The sequence below is a fragment of the Chlamydotis macqueenii genome, chromosome 4 (genome assembly GCF_036417535.1).
Source record: "Chlamydotis macqueenii isolate bChlMac1 chromosome 4, bChlMac1.mat, whole genome shotgun sequence".
Classification (NCBI taxonomy): Eukaryota; Metazoa; Chordata; class Aves; order Otidiformes; family Otididae; genus Chlamydotis; species Chlamydotis macqueenii.
The window spans coordinates 83,077,816-83,096,795 of NC_141559.1; the positions used below are offsets into that span (position 1 = coordinate 83,077,816).

Below are 18,980 nucleotides of genomic sequence, written 5' to 3' on the forward strand. Positions count from 1 at the left end.
AGGCTGCCGTGCAAGTGTAGCTCCTGCTGCCTTTTTCTTTTCTCTGGTGGCAGGGAAGAAAATCCTTCGGTGGTATTTGCTTGGTATTCTGGCACCGAAACCCTTGGTGTTTGCTGTGGGGCTGTAGTCCCGTGCGCCGGGGTGCTGGTGGCTGTTAAATCAGCTGATAAAGTGTTTTACACCACCCGAGAGAAGAATGCGTGAAAAACAATGATGTTTATGTACAATTTATTTCTTGGGGGAAAAACACTGTCCTGATTTACGTGTGATGTGCTTTGTCTTTTTTTTTTCTTTTTTTTCTTTTTTTTCCCCAATATCCCTGCAGAATCAAGTGACGGACACCAACCGGAAGCTACAGAATGAAGGAAAAGAAGTGAGTGATGCATTCAGTCATTCTTTCTTTTTCTTTTTTTTTTTTTTTTTTTTTTTTTCTTACTTTTCCATTATTTGGCTGTGCTTGCTAGTGGCAAACTGCACCCAGCGTCAATAACTGCTCAGCATTAGCTGGTAGCGTACGTGGCGTTGGTATTAAAGCGGGCATTCATTCTCTTTCCTGTATTTTGCTTTTCTGCGTGAAAGATGAGTTGTGTGAGAGTGCTGGGAAGCGATTTTTCTGGGAAGTGATTTTGCAGAAGGCAAAGCCTGGGAAGCAGGAGGGACTTGAAGCAGCAATAGCCGAGTTGTGGGCTTGCTGCTGCGGCGCTGCGTGGTGTGAATGGGATCGTTCACAGCAATGCTGCACCCCCAGCAGCGTGGGCAGCGGGGCCAGGGAGGGGGTTCTGCCCCTCTGCTCCGCTCTGGTGTGAGACACCAGTCCAGTTCTGGAGACCCCAGCATCAGAAGGACGTGGAGCTGTTGGAGAAGGTCCAGAGGAGGCCACGCAGATGCTGAGAGGGCTGGAGCACCTCTGCTGTGAGGCCAGGCTGAGAGAGCTGGGGCTGTTCAGCCTGGAGAAGAGGAGGCTCCGGGGAGACCTGAGAGCGGCTCCCAGTGCCCAAAGGGGGCTGCAGGGAAGGTGGGGAGAGACACTTCAGCAGGGCCTGGTGTGATGGGACAAAGAGCAATGGTTTTAAATTGAAAGAGGGTAGGTTTAAGTTGGATGTAAGGAAGAAATTTTTTTGCTATGAGGGTGGTGAGACACTGAACAAGTTGCCCAGAGAGGCGGTGGATGCCCCATCCCTGGAAACATTCCAGGCCAGGTTGGCCGGGGCTGTGAGCAACCTGATCTGGTTGGAGATGTCCCTGCTCCTGGCAGGGGGTTGGACTGGGTGGGCTTTAACGGGCCCTTCCCACCCAAACCAGTCTGGGATTCTGTGAATATGAGCTGGAGAGTCTGGTTCCCCCTTCAGTGCAGCACAGCAGCGATTAAAGGCAGGGTGGTTTTTGAGTGGCATGGGTAGAGGTGTCAAGGCACGGAGAAGAGGAAGGGACTGAGCGTGTCTTGGGTGCCATGTGCCTCTGACAATGTTCTTTCTTCCGCCCCTTCATCATAAGGGAATATTAACAGACCAGGGGTCTTCAGAGCTGAGTATGTGTGAAGGCACCGATGCTTGAGGTTTTTCAAGTGCCTGAGATGGAGATGTGCGAGAACTCCGAGGGACGATCCTTCTCGCATTGCTCTGCGTATTCCGTATAAATCTGCTCTTTGCAGCTTTTCTATTTTCCTTGCTAACCGCCCTCCCAGACAGCCGGACATGCAGGCATTGCTACTTCAGTCAGCTGCATTGCGTTTGAAAAACAAATGAGAAATTCCCCGTGTTGCGCTGCGTCAGGCTAGTTACTCTGAGAAAGGTTAAAGACAGGAACGCCCTTCGGGGAGGAGGTGATGCAGCTTTTCTCCTGAATCAAATAAACATACGTCTGCGTTACCTTGACCGGAGGATCCTCCCCAGGAGGAGAAGAGCCTGGGGCTGGTTTCACAAGGACTTTGCAAACTCGCTGTGGTGCTGTGGAGATGAGTTGGTACTCTGGAGGACAAATCCGTGACCTTCCCCTTGAAAGAATTAAATGAAAGAGTTGGTGGGTTTTGTTTTTTTTTTTTTGGTATGTGATGGCCAGTCCTCGTTTTGCCCATGTCCAGATGCGCAGGTTTCTCTTGGAGGCTGAGCATTTAAAAATCCGTGTGAGTTTGTGATGGTGAGAGTCTCCCGGGAGCGCGCGGCCACATCCTGCCTTTGGGAAGGACTAGAAAAGAGCGCCTTGGAGGGGGAGCGGGGAAGAGATGAATAAAATGGGAAGGGGAAATCATTTTTGGAATTCACAGGACGTGCTGCAAAGCTGGTATTTCGATGGCTTTGGTTTTGCTGCTTGCTTACTTGAAATTAGGGGAAGGCCTCCGCTGCTGGGTTAGAGCACCCGGAGCTGCCCGTCCTCCCCGTCGCAGCACCGCTCCGCAGCGCGCGGCGAGCTCTCGGGTTATCGCTGTTCTTAGTGAAACTTTTTGTTTTTTCTCCCCTCTCCAAAGCTGATCATAGCGATGGAAGAGCTGAAGCAATGCCGACTGCAACAGAGGAATATTTCGGCGACGGTTGACAAGCTAACGCTGTGTCTTCCCGGTGAGGAACCTGGAATTGCTCTTTATTTCCACAGCTGTTTATTTTAATTGGCATCTCTTTGCCTGTGGCTCAACACTTGTGTGTTTTCCTTCTCTTTCCAGTCCTGGAGATGTACAGCAAACTGCGAGAGCAAATGAAATCGAAAAGGTAAATTTTGTACAGACTGGTATTTCTCTTGGAAGAGTTGAAAAGCGCTCGTTTGCTGCCAGAAAAATTAAAGAGGTTCTCAAAACTTAGGAGTTTTACATCAGCCTTTCCAAGTTAGCTTATCTGATTTCTGGCCGGCATCTTCACGGTCTGGTACAGCCTAGAAGCGGGATTGCCGCGGGCTCTGCTTGTGTTTTGTGTTTGGCTTTTTAATTAAGGTGGGTGTTCACTTTGCTTTCGTGGAAGCTCGCTGCTGCGACGCCTGCAGTCAGTGCCTGACTCAGTACTTACACGTTGTAAACTACATTTCGTTCTGTGAACGTCGTAATCCTGAGAAAATCCTATGAACGTGAACAGAAGCCAAACACCTGAGAAATGTGCAGGGTGGTAGAAGCTGGAGAGAAGGCACGTGGCTTATTTTGCGGTAGAAATAATTGTGCAGGACTTTGTGAGCTGCAAGTCTAGGGGTTTCCCACCCGGCACGGTGGCGGTGCTGAAGGGTGAACCCAGGGTCGGGGGTATTTGCGTGGCTGGTGTCCTGGGGGACGGTTTGTTTAAGCACCGTGGGACTTCGGAGGCCCTGGAGGTGGCAAACTGGGCGAAGAGCAGCTGCTGGAAGGAGGCCGGCTGGGAACGCGGCCGGCCCCAGCTGAATGCCGCGCGGGGAGAGCCGCCGGATCCGGTGCCTGCTTCCTGCCTGCCATCCATCACAGAAACGACACGGAGCAGAGCAGATGTTTCCAACGAGGCGATAACTAATTGGGTGGGCGTATTTTTACGCTTCCGCGCCCGCCTCGGCCCATCTCTGTGGTCCCTGGACCCGGGAGCTTTGGGTGAACAGATGCACATTGCTCCTGGAAGGTGGGCTGGCCGGAGGGGAGCTCGTTTAGCTGGAAGTATGTGCTCTTCCTTTCCTCTGCGCCGAGCAGGGTGGCGCATGGTTTGTCCAACGGTTTTTGGTCTGTTTAGAGGAACAGCAAGGGGCTTACTCGCTGACAGATGTGGGGTGGGGAGCTGGAGCGGATCACAGCGCTGTGAACTTCTGAGGGGAACCCCCATGCCGCTCGCTTCCCTCGCTCTGGATAGCGTTTCCAGGCTCTGCTTCCAAGAATTGCATCTTTTTCCTCCCCCCTCCGCTTTGGATTGGTTGACTTTGAAACAAATAGAAGCTGAAAGCCACATTTAAGGCAAATCTGAACCCTTGCCTTTTCTTTTCCCCTCCTTCTTTCTTTGTCTGCGTTTGATGGCTTCATTCACCAAACACAGCACAACACATTCGATATTTTTGTGTCTGCGCCCGGCCTCGCTTGGGTATAATTTCACGATAGCCAGCAAAGGGGGGTGGTTACTCACGTGAGTCTTGGGTTTGGAGTTCACGGTCTTAGAGAAGCGATAGGTTTTGCATTCAGGGTGAATAAACTCAAGTCTCCCAATGCAGACAAAATAAATTATGTGGTGTTTATAAACCAAGTGCAGAATCTGTGGCTGCTGACTGGAGCTGGAGCTGGGGAACCCATGGTGCAAACCCAGAGGGAGCGACCGCGCAACTGGTAGAGAGAAAAGCTGGAGAGGAACGCTTCATCTCCTGTTGTCCAGAGTTTCAGGAAAGGGCAGAAGGAGCTGGGATACATGTGGTGCTTGCTGGAAAGTGATGGAGAAGAGGAGGCTCCGGGGAGAGCTGAGAGCGGCTCCCAGTGCCCAAAGCGGGCTGCAGGAAAGATGGGGAGAGACTCTTCAGCAGGGCCTGGTGTGACAGAACAAGGGGGAATGGTTTTAAAATAGAGGGAGCGAGATTGAGACTGGATATTAGGAATACATTTTTTACGCTGAGGGTGGTGGAGCACTGTCCCAGGCTGCCCAGAGAGGCGGTGGATGCCCCATCCCTGGAAACATTCCAGGCCAGGTTGGCCGGGGCTCTGAGCAACCTGATGTGGTTGGAGATGTCCCTGCTCCTGGCAGGGGGGTTGGGCTGGCTGGGCTTTGAAGGTCCCTTCCCACCCAAACCAGTCTGTGATTCGTGTGCTGAGGTTTTTCCTCACGTAAGCTAACAATACTAGATGTCATTGCCAACCTTTCCTTCGCTCTGGGAAACGGTGCCCACGTGGCTTTACTGTGGCTGAGAGCTGCCAAGGATGGACGCTGAGCTCTATATTCCTTTGAGCAGAGCTGAGATTCTTGGATATATTGAACGATTTACAGTGAACGCACATTTCAGGGGGGAGGTGGGATGGAAATAGCCGTTCTTCTTTCCGCATCTCCCTTGCTTGCTTTCCCCAGACACTACCCTGCGCTGAAGACCCTGGAGCACCTCGAGCACACGTACCTGCCCCAAGTGAGCCACTACCGCTTCTGCAAGATCATGGTGGATAACATTCCAAAGCTGCGCGAAGAGATCAAAGACGTTTCCATGTCGGACCTCAAGGATTTCCTGGAGAGTATCCGTAAGCACTCTGACAAGATCGGAGAAACGGCAATGAAACAGGTAGGACCTGTGTGTCCAAGGCTTTTTGGGTAGAGGAGGATGGTTCACGGTTGTATTAAACAGAGTTCTACTCTTCCAATCCCAAGGCAGTCAACTTAGTTTCAAATATTGAAGGAATTCTGTCACTAGGTGAAGCAACGACTCCTCTTTCTGTGGTTGCTGCCAGGGGTTATCTTCTGATTTTTGTACTGTTGAAAGGTGAGAGACCAGTTTTGTCATCGTCTTCTCCTGCCTGTGTTTTGCCGTTGGCTCTTGGTAGCCCGGAGCCTGGGAGGTGCAGTCATTGCTGCTGCTGTGTCTGGTGGCAACTGGGAGTCCTGAAGATGCCAGCAGTGATTTCTCAGGTTCAGAGTAAAGCGATAGAGGTTCACGCACTGGCTGCAACTTCATTTCTTTTGCATCTTAAACTGATTTTCAAATACTGGGTAACCTTTCCTTGTGGCTTGCTTGCGTTTGCCTGGCAGTCTGTAAGAGATGAACTGGGTTAATTTAACGTCTCGTGCGTGTGTTAGAAGGGAATTACCTTTTCCCGCTCCTCTTGAATATTCTAGTTCTGAATTTCAGTACAGTTTTCTTACTGCAGCACGGGAGCATTGCTCACGGTGGCTCTGAAAAAGAGCTTTGATACTTTGAAATTCAGATCCACTGGAAATGAAATGTTCGCGCTCATGAGCGGTAAACTGCGTCCTCTGACAGTGGTTGATGGGTGGGACGTGCTGGTTTACAGAAGGACTCTTGCTGTAGGTTCTCACGAGATGATAAAATTGTGCTGTTAAGTTTGTGGTTAGAGGTGCAGGCAAGTTGAGTTTTCTGTCTTATAAACACCAGCCTTTCCCTGGAATGGTCTATTGATCTATTAATTGATATAATTTACGGTGTATCCACCGCCTCACTGTCTTCTCAACCTCTTCTGAGTATTTTGGGAAAACAAAGTAAGCGTTACGTTGCGAAACAGAGCTGTGGAGAGATGCCGTGCCGTCTGAGAGCTCAGCGAACGTTTGTTAGGTGTTGCGCTGAATCCAAGTCCTCTGAATCTGCAGAGAGCGCTCCGGGACCTGGACATCTGGATATTTATCAATTACAGAGACAGAAGGGGGTGCAGATGTTGCGTCCTCTTCTTGCAGTTCCCAGTTCTGTTGTGGTGACGCTGGGAGGGGTAATTAAACCTCTTTATTAACCTCCGTCGCTGTGGCTGGTGGCTTTGGGTGGGGAGAGGTCCTTGGCTGCTCGGGCAGGATTTTGAGCAATTCCCCATCATTTCAAATAACTCCCTTTGCCGTCCTCTGACTGGAGGTGTCTTTGTCTCGCCCTCCTCTCCCGTTGGTTCCTGGGGAGAGCGAACACCACATGCACGAACTGGGGCTCAGACAAACGAAACCAGCAGGAACCGGCCTTGAAATACAAGGGGGAAAGTGTCGGTTCTTTGTTCTGTGGGTGATAGACGTGGTGGGTGCCCCATCCCTGGAAACATTCCAAGGGATGGGAATGTTTCCAGGTTGGCCGGGGCTCTGAGCAACCTGATCTGGTTGGAGATGTCCCTGCTCCTGGCAGGGGGGTTGGACTGGGTGGGCTTTGAAGGTCCCTTCCCACCCGAACCAGTCTGGGATTCTGTGATAGGCCTGTGGAGCTCCTGGTGCCCAGTTTTCCGTGGCTTCAGGGAAGGCGTTTTAGCGAGTTCCTGGTGGGTTCCCAGTTGAGCAGACTGGTTTGGGCTCAGGAAGTGCCTGAGCTGCCAAGACTGAGAAGATCTGGGGGGAAGAACTGGATTTGCTTGCCTTCTTGTTGTCTGCCCTTGGTGGATTTTGGGGTTTGATGTTGCACTGCTGGATTATCTCAGCTCTTGGTCTGAGCCAGCAAGCAGCCATGCGTTGGAGTGAAACCTCCCGAGAGTGTTTTCTGTCTTCCCACGACAACTCTCGTTTCTTTTTCCTCTCTGTTCGTTAGACATTGCACTTTCTCTACTCTTCGCCTTTTGTCCCTCGGTGTTTATTTCAACTGCTGATGTTTTGAGCTTCCCTTAAGTTTGTTATTTGTTCTTCAGCTCTACATCACCCCTCAACCAGCGCTGTGGTCCCTGCTCTGACCTGAGCCAAGCACTCCGTTCTTTCTTTCAGTATTTTTTTGCCTTACTTGCAGAAATTCGTCGTCGTCCACCACCTTCTGCTCGGTTCCAGCCGTTTTGGACTGGAAGATTTCTAAATCGAGGGCTGGGTTGTGGCAAATTTTCCTTTTGCCTCTTGATCTTGCTGGCATCTGTTACGACTGCATCAGAGCTTTGGTGTTTGAACGTATCCACCAGAAGAATACTCAAGTGAAAGAGATTTTTTTTTTTTTTTTTTCCCCTTCTACGTAGAGGTTAATTGGGCTGTTCCAAGGGAGCATCAACAGGGAGGCACTGAGAGCGTCACGTTTAGGAGTTTTTTGTTGCCGGCAGTGAAGTCTACATCTTGAGTGTCCTCCAAATCCCAGTTTTCTGCTGTTTTATGAGAGCACGGTGCAGACTAGAAGAGGTTCCTTCACCCTTTGTGGGAACAGAGTCATCTACGAGGATGGACTCGCTGGCTTTCCGTCAGGAACCGCGTACCATTCCCGCACAGCGGCTTCAGGAAGGTCAGCTCGCCGCTTCTGCTTGCAAAAGCCGAGTTGGAAGCGATGCTGGAATTTGAGCAACGCGCTGGGTTTACTCCTGCAAAGAGCATCACGGGCTGCCTCGCTGCTAAAAAAGCGACGAGGAGCCAAAGCTTTCGGAGCCTCCCGTCGCGTGGGGTCACTCGACGTCGTTTTGCCAACAGCGAAGGGCAGGGTTTCCGCTGCCGGAATTACCGGCATCGCTTCTCGCGTCGCCGGGCCTCCTCGTTCGGTCCGTCGGCCGTGATTGATAGCCGCTCCGGATCGCAACGGAGCTGGCAGGAGGCCGGGGAGAGCCGGGGAGCTGGGATTGGCAGCTAACTACATTCGGTTTGAATTAGCATCATATAAATTCTTTCAAAATGGTTTGATTTCACCAGCGGGAATGGAAGAGGGCTCGATACAACGGGGAGAGGAAATTGCGTTTCTGTAACGTTACAGATCTGAGGCCGACGCTGACAAGAGCTGAACGTTTCGTTTTGTGATAATCAGAAGGATCTGTCTTGGAGCGCGCGGAGCCGGCGCTGCGCTCCTGGCCGCCGGTCAAGGACGCGGGGAGCGCGCCGGCCCCTCTCTTGGAGAGGAAGCCCGTGGTGGGGCGCAGTGGAGTGAGACCATCGCGGGGTCGGCCGTACGCGGGAAGCGGAGGGAGCTGTGCAGATGATGAGCGCTCATTGCCTGCTTTCCTTGTGGTTTTTTTTTTTTTTTTTTTTTAAATCTGAATTTTATTACCTACGGTTCCGGGGGAATTTGCTGGGTTCCAAATATTGTTCTTAATTACGCGGCGCTGGAGCGGATGGAAGCAGCTCTGTGCGTTTGAGCTCCTTTTGGACTCCGGCCCGGTGAACCTGCGTGTGCGTGGTGTTTTTCTTGGGGTGGTTTTTTTCACAAAGATCTGAGTTCTGGGCTCGCCAGGAATGAATTACATCTTATTTACACTTGCTGCTACCCGGTACGTGGTTTCGTTGTCTCACTTGGCGTCTGGAGTACGCGCGGCGTGCGGAGGGGGTCACTCAGGACGGTGCCGCACGTGAAGCGTCCAGGGTCAGCGCGACGCGGGGGGCCAAGAATAACCCACCCAGAAGCCGTGATGGGATCAGGTTTGTCAGGACGGCCAAAATGCTCAGCGTGCCGTTCACACAGATGGAGGCAAACCAGCTTTTTTTTTTTTTTTTTTTTTTTTTTTTTTTTTTGCATCACTTGGGTGCGTCATCAGAGCTGGTGCTTCATAGGTGGTCACCTAGGACGGTTTTTGAATGGGTTGGTGTTTCACTTTTTTTATTTTTTGAGGTGATGTTTACTCTTCTTTCCAACAGATATTGGTGCCTGTGTCGTTTCTGAGCCATATAATGTGAGGTTTGTGGGAGCGTATTTCCCCACAGCGGCAGAAAATAGCAACTTGGTGAGGTGAGCGCGGCTGTACGCTGGGAAAACGCGGCAAAACGCTGGACAGTGATGCGCACAACGAAAACACCGATCTGATTTTGGTGGGAATGCAGCTCTGACCGTCAGCTGGAGAGGACGAAACGCTTCGGAGCGGGGATTAACAGCAGCTCCACGCCAGACAGCCGCGTCTCTAAAATCAGTGATTAGATTGAGAGCTTGGATGGCTTCCCTCGCTACACGCGCTGACCGGGAGCCGCTTGCGGACGGCAGTCAGAGCGTAACATCCTGCGCATCCCTTCTCCTGTTCCGCGCGGCCTCTCATGCCCACAGATGGCCCGGACAAAGACCGGGACGCTTCTCCAGTCTAAAAGTTTTCAGGATTGAAATGCAGCTGGCCTTAGAAGGAAAAAAAAATATTGTGGATGGGAAAAGGAGGAGGAGACTTATTTTATTTATTTTACTTTAATTTATTTTATTTCTCCCCCCCAGTTGCTTGGACTGGAGCTGACAGTCGCTAATGGGCATCCGTGTGCCCACTGGGATGCTGTGCCACGTGATGGTGGGGCTGTGCCACAGCTGTGCAGCACCCGGCTGCGTGCTGCGATATTTTAGCTATGTCTGGATTTAAACCTGGTTCTGACCTTGGCTTGCCTGGATTTGGGATGATTGCTTTGGGGACGCAGTTTCTGTGCGTGGTTTGCTCGGTGCCGCTGGTTTCTTTTGCACCTGTGACTGGATCTCAAGTTGCGTTTTTGCTTTGCGTTGGTGGTGAGTCCTGAGCTCATCACTTTAATACTGTTAAAAGCAATTTTGGATATGTTGGTATTGTAGTAAAATTGCTACCAAGCAACTTTTCTGAAGATTAAATTGGAAGCGTCCATTTTTTAAACCTGGCTTATGTTCCACGCTTCTCTGCGTGGTGGCCATGGAAAAATCTGTCTCCGCTCACCTCACCGGCGCGTGGAGCCTGTTTCCTTGGCTTGGCTGCCGGTGTGGTTTCGAGCACTTCCCTTGGTTTTTTGGATCCCGGGATGGTGTTTTGCAACAGCAACTGTCGTCCTGCCCGCAGAGCTGGCGTTGCGCCTCTGCCCCTCTCTGTGGAGTTTGTCCTGTTGACCTTTTTCAGGGTTTCTCCAAAAAGGTTGATGGTCGTGATGGGATTACACGGGCAATGGAGGCGTTAGCGGGTCTGTGGTTCCTGGCCATGGAGGTGTTCTGGTTTTGTTTGGTGAGGGGGGGCCTAAGGTGGCAGCTTCTGTAGGAAACTGCTAGAAGTCGCTTCCCTTTGTTCAGTGGACTCGGCCGGGCCTAGGGCGGACCTGCTGCTGGCCAAGGCCGAGCCGATTGGTAGCAGAATGTCCCGTGATAACACCTCTGTGATAACGTATTTAAGAAGGGAAAACAGGAGAGAGAAAAAAAAAAAAAAAGGAAAAGATGTGAAGCAGCTGAGCGGGGGGCAGAGAGGGGGAGGCGCAAGCTTTGTGGGCCTTGCAGGCCTCACCGGCCTCACCCTCTGGCCTCCTGCCGGGCGGCCGACTGGGCCCAACTCGGCCCGGCCTGGCTGCAAGAAGTGGAGAGGAGATGAGAAGTGAATAAGATGTAAAAAGGATCCTGAGAGGCGTCTGCCAGCCTGTTGTGAGGAACGGCTGCAGACGCCAAGGTCAGTGAAGGAGGAGGGGGAGGAGTAACGCGGCTCCTGGCCAAGATTCCCCTGCAGCCTGTGGTGACGACCATGGTGGAGCAGGTTGTCCCCCTGCAGCCCATGGAGGTCCACGGAGGGGCAGAGATCCACCTGCAGCCCGTGGAGGACCCCACGCTGGAGCAGGTGGAGGCCTGAAGGAGGCTGTGGCCCGTGGAGGGCCCGCTGGGACAGCCGTTCTGGAGGGACTGCACCCGTGGAAGAGATGACCCACGCCGGAGCAGTTCCACGAAGGACTGTGGCCCGTGGGAGGGACCCCACGCTGGAGCAGGGGAGGAATGTGAGGAGTTCTTCCCCTGACGACGAAGTAGCGGCGTAAAACATCGCAGCGGACAGATATGCCGTAGCTTCTGGCTGGTGGCGCATGCCCCAGAAGCACGGGAGAAACGCGGGGATGTGTTAGGACTTTGCGGAATCGAGGTGGGCGAAGGGGCACGTGGCACGCGGTGATCGCACTGTTACTGGGAACTCCTGTCCCCTCCCTGTGCTTCACGTTTAGTGCAAACACGCGCCCGCCGCCCCAAGCCACGTGGCAGGGGACAGAGGGACGTCTTCCCGGTCTCCAGACCCTGCCCGGTGGCCTTTCCATGGCCCGGAAAAACACTTAAAAATGCAGTTCATGTAACGTTCTTAATTATCCTCATCCTTGTCTTTAAACTTTATGTGATCTGCTGCAGCGCGTATGGAAATCGTTTTTGCTTTGTACCCGTATTTTAGAGTAAATCAGATTTCCCTGCCGTTCTCCGGACGCGCTGCGCAGGGAACGTCCTTCTGCAGGCTGGCAGCGGCCGACGCTCTCCAAAGGTGGCGGGAGCCCCGCGCCGGACGTCATCTCCCCCGCCGCGTGGGCTGGACGCGCCGGTGCCGCGCCTGGGCTTAGGCCTCGCCTGCCGGAGATCCCTGCGTCCGCTTGCTCCGCGGGGGCCGAGTTTTGTCAACGTGCCCCAGGACTTCGGAAGGCACAAGGAGTAAAAATCATGTTGTTTATTAAAAGCAAGGAGATGTTGTAGTCTCGGAGGCAGGCAGGGGAGCTTTTGGCAGAGGTTGGGCTGGCGGCGGGGTCTGCGGTGGCGAGTGGGGGTAAGGGGATGGTGCTTTCCACTCCTGGGCAGGTTTGTAAAGCGGAAACGTATTTTCCAGTAAAATTCAGTAGCGAGACCTTCTTAATCCCTGAGCCTGCTGCCTGTCTGCTCGTTGTATTAAAGTATTATGAAAGGAAATGCGTCTTCTGGGGCTGTTTGGATTGGAAGTCTGGTGGCCAGCTCCGGTCTCGGCTTGCAGGCGCTGGGGAGGAGGCCCGCAGCCAGGCTGGGCGCAGCGGTGACGGAAGGGGATGCGGTGGGACGGCGGGGGAATGGTTCGCGTCCTGTGGCTGTCGGAGAGAGGTGTCGCTGTTAGACCTGCGCCAGCTCTGAGATGCCTTCAGGTGCCTTGGTAAAAGTGTTCGTTGGCAGCAGCTTGTAGTGTGTTCGCACCCGTCCTCTTCCTCGCTACCAGGACGGAGATGGAGGAACGGCAGTGACTCCTCGTCCCGGCAACAGGAAAAATTGAAATATGTAACCGCTACAAGTGTTTGTCGCTTGTGCTGGCTCATCTCTGGGTGAACGCTGGCCCAGGCTGCCCAGAGAGGCGGTGGATGCCCCATCCCTGGAAACATTCCAGGCCAGGTTGGCCGGGGCTCTGAGCAACCTGATCTGGTTGGAGATGTCCCTGCTCCTTGCAGGGGGTTGGGCTGGGTGGGCTTTGAAGGTCCCTTTCCCACCCAAACCAGTCTGGGATTCTGTGATCTCAGAGGAGGATGGTGGAAGTACTGCGTGTGGTTGCCGTGCTCTCCGGAAATCGGATCCCACCACCAGACTGGCTTCCAACTCCAGAGAAGAAATGACATCCTAAAAGGGATTCTTGATTGCTTCGCTGTCACTTGTAATATTTTTTTAATTTTTTCATTGACAGCTTATTTTAGGATGGAGAAAGTAGTGATGAAGTCTCCTTGCGCTGCAGGGAATGAAAACTAAAGACGCAGCAGCACGCATCTGCTTGAGACCCTCTGGCTCAAGGGGAGGGAGAAGGCATTTGGCTTTCTCCTTGCCGGTTTGAAGGTGTTTTAGACTAGGGAAACGCATTCCCCACATAACCAAGTGGGTTTTTATAAACAAAACAGAGAACCTAGCAGCTGTAATACGCTCGGATGCTGCGAAGGACGGGTAATTTGGATGCTGTTAGGATGTTTGAGGAGCTTGCTGTCTGCCTCAGTGGAAGATGCAACACAGGTAAAAAGTTTCTGCTGGGAATAGCTGGTTTTTGAATGTTTTTTTTTTTTTTTTTTTTTTTTTTTTTTCCTGCTGTGCAAATTGAGTAGACAGAAATAAATCCTGCCAGTGCTCGTAAATCAAACCTGCGATGATCTTCAGGTGGGAACTGAGCTCGGTCCGGACATCGCGCGTAACTGGGATGGTGGGAGACCTCTGGGCTCTGAATAATTCAGGGACTGGGGCTTAGAGCCGCCTCGCTTAGCGAAAATTAAAGGACAAGGCGCTGAGGGCGGTGTTCATCGTGGGATTATTTTTTTTCTTACAAATGGGTGGCACGTGGCGAAGCAGGCGCTTGGCCGAGCACCCGGACGTGGCGCGTGAGGCTGGAGACAGTTGCACTGGGGCGTGGACAGGGAGGGGGCTTCCCCGTGACCTTAAAATAGATAACGAGCGCTGCAGCACGCGGTGCTAGCCTGCTTTTCCTCGGCTGGGAGCTTATTTTAGGGAGATGTGCGGCTTTGTCTGCAGGGCTCAGCTGCTCCGGTGCCGCCATCTTTGGGAATGGCTGCTGTCGAGAGCCAACGCCGCTGCGTCCGTCTGTCCTCCTTTTCGTGGAATCACGACGGTTTGGGTGGAAGGGGGTGTTGAAGCCCACCCAGTCCAACCCCCCTGCCAGGAGCAGGGACATCTCCAACCGGATCAGGTTGCTCAGAGCCCCGGCCAACCTGGCCTGGAATGTTTCCAGGGATGGGGCTTCCACCGCCTCTCTGGGCAGCCTGGGCTGGTGCCTCACTGTCCTCATTTCCTCCCACTTCTGTCGAAATCCAGATCGGCGTTAACAACTCCTGTATTTCCTCCTCCTCGCTATCTTAGCGCTTCACCTGCAGCAGCCGGGTGAGATGGGCGCATGCTGTCATCGCTTGGTGGGCAGAAGCGCCGACGCACGGCAGGAGGAAGCCGGCGATGTCTGGGATCCGCGACAAGGAGCCGCTGGCTCGGGAAGGATGCCGCCGCTTACGAGGTGCAAACAACCTTCGCCCTTGCTGCCTTCCAGGGAGGCTGGCACATGCCATTGCTCCTTTTTGTTGCTAAACCTTCTCTTCCAACCCCTCTTAACACCGCTTGCGGTTCTGCTAGGCCATAAGACAAGCACCCTGGGAGTTCTCCGTCTAAGCAGACGGCAGTAGAAACAAACACCCCATCCCGTTCTCCTGGCTCTCCAGCCTGGAGGAGCCTTGTTTTCCAGCTCTGACCCCGCAACCTCTCCTCTGGCTGGCAGCGTGCTGGCGATGACAGCGGGAACGGGTCAGCCAGAGTTGAAGGAGGATTGTGGAGGAGCAGCGGCCGGGCTGGGACGCGGTGTTCGGCAGGACGCCCTTGAGGCGAAGCGTTGGAGCTGGGGCGCGTCGCACGGCGTGTTGAACTGGATGCGATGCCGATTCAAACGCAGGGCTTCGGGGTGAGCTGGCAGGGCCCCGCCGTCGCGTCTGCCAGACGGCGTGCGGAGAAACGTCTTGCTGCGATACAGCGCTGGAGTTCTTGTCTTGGCCGGATCGGGCTCTGACGGGGGAAAGCCTGGCTGGGCTGTACGGTGTGCGCACACGGGCGCTTGTGGGTCCTGCGTGAGCCCTCTGCTCGCGTGGTATTTTCATTTAAAGCCTTTTTATTTTCAAAGCCACATGGAAATAATACTGCCTACTTTTCTTCCCCCACATCACGTCCTTCAGCTTCGGGTTACCGCGGACCAGATGTCGGAAAGCGAGCGGATAAGCGAAGACAGGTACCGTCAAACCCCAGCGGGATCCACGCGCCGGCCCAGGGCCGCAGCCACGTCGGACGCTCCGTCACCGCGGGTGGCAGGCGATGTGAGGAGCTCCAACGTCATCGTGGTTGCGCTCTCATTCCGTATCCTCGGGAAGGATGTGCCTTGGTATATTCTCTGAGATGTTTTTTTTTAATCCACGTGTCTCAGTGCTGCTTTAATTGCTAGCTCCAGAAGCTTCAGCCGAGATGCACAAAAAAATTCATTTTAGTTTTGAGATGACCTGCGCCTGAGGTCGCAGGATTGGAGCGAAAACGTGGGTCCCGGCGTGTTCCCGTTCATCCGCATCCTCTTTGTGTGCACAGCACAACCTTGTTGTGTCAGGAGTATTGCAAAACACAGTAATTAGTAAAAAAAAAGTTAAATACTTTGGGTGGGAGCGGTCTGGTACCTGTCTGAGGTCAGCCTGGGCTGTGTGACTCTCCTCCAGCTCCGCAGGCCTGCAGCCCCGCGCTTTAGCGGGAGCGCTGGCAGAGGGCAAGGAACCTTCCTGTGCCTCAGGCGGATTTGGGGAAGGGTTTGAGAAGCAATTGTAGGGGGAAAACGAAAATCACCAGGAAAATGAAGCGGAAAAGCTGTGCCAGAACGTGTTTGTGCGTGCGATGCAGTGGGCGGTTGCTACAGGCGCTGTGCAGGTGAACTGGTCGCCTTGCCTTCCAGCTGCTGCTCCGCTTGTACGCTGGTTTACGCGCATCCCGTGCCAGCGTTCTCCTTTGGCTTTCCGTTAAAAATAAACGGAGCCTTCCTTCTAGGAGTATCTTCTGCTCCAGGGGTTTACTTTTTTAACTTCCAATAGCGTTTTTTATTTTTTTAGAGCTATTCAGAAGCCATTCCCCTTTGGCGTCAGGCGTCGCCGTTTCCAGTCAATGACAGAAACGCTTTCCAGTAAGAGCAAGCGCGGTGTGTTTGGGGTTTGCTGGGGGCTGGCAGCGTTTCCAGCGCCCGGTCCTTGGGTATTGCTGGTGGTTGCAGCTTTGGGCACCTTCATCCTTGGGACTTGGAGCAGCTGTGTCGTTCTCCTTCAGGAGAACCAAGAGATGGTAGGAAGGCCCGGGTTACATCAACGAGGGACGTCTGTAGTGAAAACCAGTTCTGACCGCAGGAGCTGTTCTGGAGTTGTACCAGGTTGGACGTGTGGGCGCCAGCCGATGTGGCACGTTGGGTGGAACCATATTTATTCTTCAGGTAACTTGGTAACTTGGTGTCCCTCCTGTTAACTTGTCCCTGCCAGCCAATACAAGCTTTTGCGTTGGCCGACGGCGTCTGTGAATGTTCGCATCTTCTGGTTTCTTCTTGGTTTTAGTACTGTTTTTCCTTCTTTCCATCATAATTCTGATTATCTTTTTGCTGTCTGTTTTTGCTGCTTTGCCTGCTTCTCGCCTCTTTTCCTTCTTCCCGGCCATGCTTCATTAAAACCTGCAAAATTCATTACTGTCATCTTCTCTAGTGAGAGCTTGGTGAACTCGGTGACGGTGGAAGTGTGACGCAATGGAAAAAGAGTTTGCGTGAGTTTTCCATCTGTGTATTTTAGTGAAGACTTCATTCTTCAGTGTCTGTGACTCGAGGGCTGAGACCCATCTGTGAAGCTACTGAGGTTTGGTCCCTTCTCCCAAATGACTTGTGACAGGACAAGAGGAAATGGCCTCAAGTTCCATCAGGGGAGGTTTAGGTTGGATATCAGGAAACACTTCTTTCCAGAAAGAGTGGTCAGGCACTGGAACAGGCTGCCCAGGGCAGTGGTGGAGTCACCATCCCTGGAGGGGTTCAAAGAACGTGTAGACGTGGCACTGCAGGACATGGTTTGGTGGCCATGGTGGTGTTGGGTTAATGGTTGGACTTGATGATCTTGGAGGTCTCTTCCAACCTTAAAGATTCTGTGGTTCTTGTTCTGTGTGCTGGGCAGTCTGTGTGATGGCTCCTCCGCACCCTTCCTGGGTTTGGTGTCGCCGTGTATGGTCGCAGAGGAATTTTGCGGATTGTCTCCGGCGTGCTGCTTAGCGCGTTTAGGTTTGCAGAACTCGCCTACGACCCGTTTGCTAGGTCAGGGACTGGTTGTGTGGACAGGTTATCGCATGGCAACTGGTTCAGGAAACCTGAGGACCTTACGTTGACTCGCTGATGTGCCTGAGCCTCGTGACCCGTGAGCCAGGTCCCCGTCTCAGAGACGGCCTAGGTGAGCTGTGAAGCCGTTTTATGCCACACCTCTCTCCGATACTGCGATGTATTTAATTGCTCCTGGTAAATCTGCGAGCACCTCAGCCGAGAGCCCTGTGCGGGAGCTCCGTGGCTTGTCCTGCTGCTGGTCCCGTGTGAAGGTACCAGAAAACCAGGATCAAAGACTTTTGTTGTGCATTAATTTGATGCGTTTCCACGTTCAGATGCTTTCTGAACGTCTTCTCCTCGTGCTGTTGCTGTGAGCAGCCGATGTGAGTGCTTTCGATAACCTTTTATTTGTAGCAAAGCTGGCAGAAACGGTTTCTGGGTTACTTCAGAGCTGGTGGTGTTGCCTTCAAGCGGCCTCCGGCCTTGGAGGTGGCGTTAACCCCTCGGCGTATGACGGGACGGGATTGCGCCCGCGCAGGCGTGCGGTGTCTGGTTTGGTTCCTGAGCCCGAGGTTTGCGGCGCAGTTAAAGGGCTGCGGGCGTGGTAACTCGTACACGTTCCCGCTGCGAGCGCGGCTGTCGGAGCCCGGGTTTACGGGCCACCTGCGCGCGCTTTGTGTTTTACACGGGGCCGTGGGCCCCGTAAACCCGGCTATTTAAAACTGAACGGAGCAGATGTTAGTGAAGCGTCTGCAGCGCTGCGCTGTTGTTGCAGCTGCAGCTCTGACGGCTTGTGTTTGCAGCTACTGCAGATGTCATTCTGCGTGGGAGCCTGCCTGGGGGGCGTGCGGACACCCAAAACTACGTGTTATCTTATTCCCGGTGAAGCATCTACGGGTGGAATTGGCCCGGGCACCGTGTTAAGGGCAGGAAGCCGTTCCCTGACCTTCAGAAGCTGTACACGCGTCTAGAGGGGTGAAACAGCCTTGAACCCTTCAGCTGGTTTGCTTTCAGACGCCTCGTAGCCTGCAGCAGAACAAAACCCGGCCTCCGTGATGCTGTGGTCCTGTTCACTGCAGTGAAACCTCAGCACGTAAGATCGGTTGGGTTGGGAAGGACGTACGTGGAGGTCTCTGGTCTAACCTCCTGCTCAAAACCAGATGTTTAGGTCAGGCTGGGTTCCTCAAGGTTTTATCTTGGGAACCACCAAGACTGGAGGCTGCAGAGTCTCTGGGCAACCTGTTTTTCATGGTATCCAGCAAGAACTGCTCTTGGTTTGTTTATGCTTGTTTTACGTCCTCCTCCCACCACGCACTGCTGTGAAGAGCCTGGCTCTGTCTTCTCAACGACCTTCTCGTAGGGATTGAAGGTGACTATCGGGTCACCCTGAAGCCTTTTCCTCTCTACGCTCCCCCAGGGCTTGTGCTCCAGCCCCTGACCGTGTCAGTGGTCTCCACCTGACACATCTGGTCGCTGCCATCCTTGTCCCACGGGAGCTCTGACTGGGCGCAGTATGTCAGACTGGATAGAAGGAGTGATTTTTTTACACTGAGGGCGCTGGAGCACTGTCCCAGATTGCCCAGAGAGGCGGTGGATGCCCCATCCCTGGAAACATTTCAGGCCAGGTTGGCCGGGGCTCTGAGCAACCTGATCCGGTTGGAGATGTCCCTGCTCCTTGCGGGGGGGTTGGACTGGATGGGCTTTGAAGGTCCCTTCCCACCCAAACCAGTCTTTGATTCTAATATTCCAGAAGTGGTCTAACGATCACTGAGGTCCTCGGGATGCGGTGAACAAGCCCTTCTGGTGATGTTTCCAAAGCTTGTATCAAGTAGCTGCTTCCTCTGGCTCCGAGTCCCCAGCTGAAGGATGCTCGGATTCTTGTCACCCTTTTAGTTAAGGTTTTCTCTGGTTTTGGTGAGATCTCTTTTGGGACAGCCGCTAGCTTTGTGGTGTTGCCCTTTTGGAA

The 18,980-nt window shown here is 53.3% G+C and overlaps 1 protein-coding gene across 4 annotated transcripts in view; it reads left to right on the forward strand.

Moving 5' to 3' along the window:
- EXOC6B (exocyst complex component 6B) overlaps window positions 1-18,980 on the forward strand; it is a 274,450-nt gene that overhangs the window by 45,772 nt on the left and 209,698 nt on the right. For all 4 annotated transcript variants that reach the window (XM_086747734.1, XM_086747730.1, XM_086747733.1 and 1 more), the window contains exons 3-6: window positions 326-373; window positions 2,465-2,555; window positions 2,657-2,702; window positions 4,980-5,184. In XM_086747734.1, coding sequence (XP_086603860.1) covers window positions 326-373; window positions 2,465-2,555; window positions 2,657-2,702; window positions 4,980-5,184 — 390 coding nt within the window. The remainder of the gene's footprint in view (window positions 1-325; window positions 374-2,464; window positions 2,556-2,656; window positions 2,703-4,979; window positions 5,185-18,980) is intronic.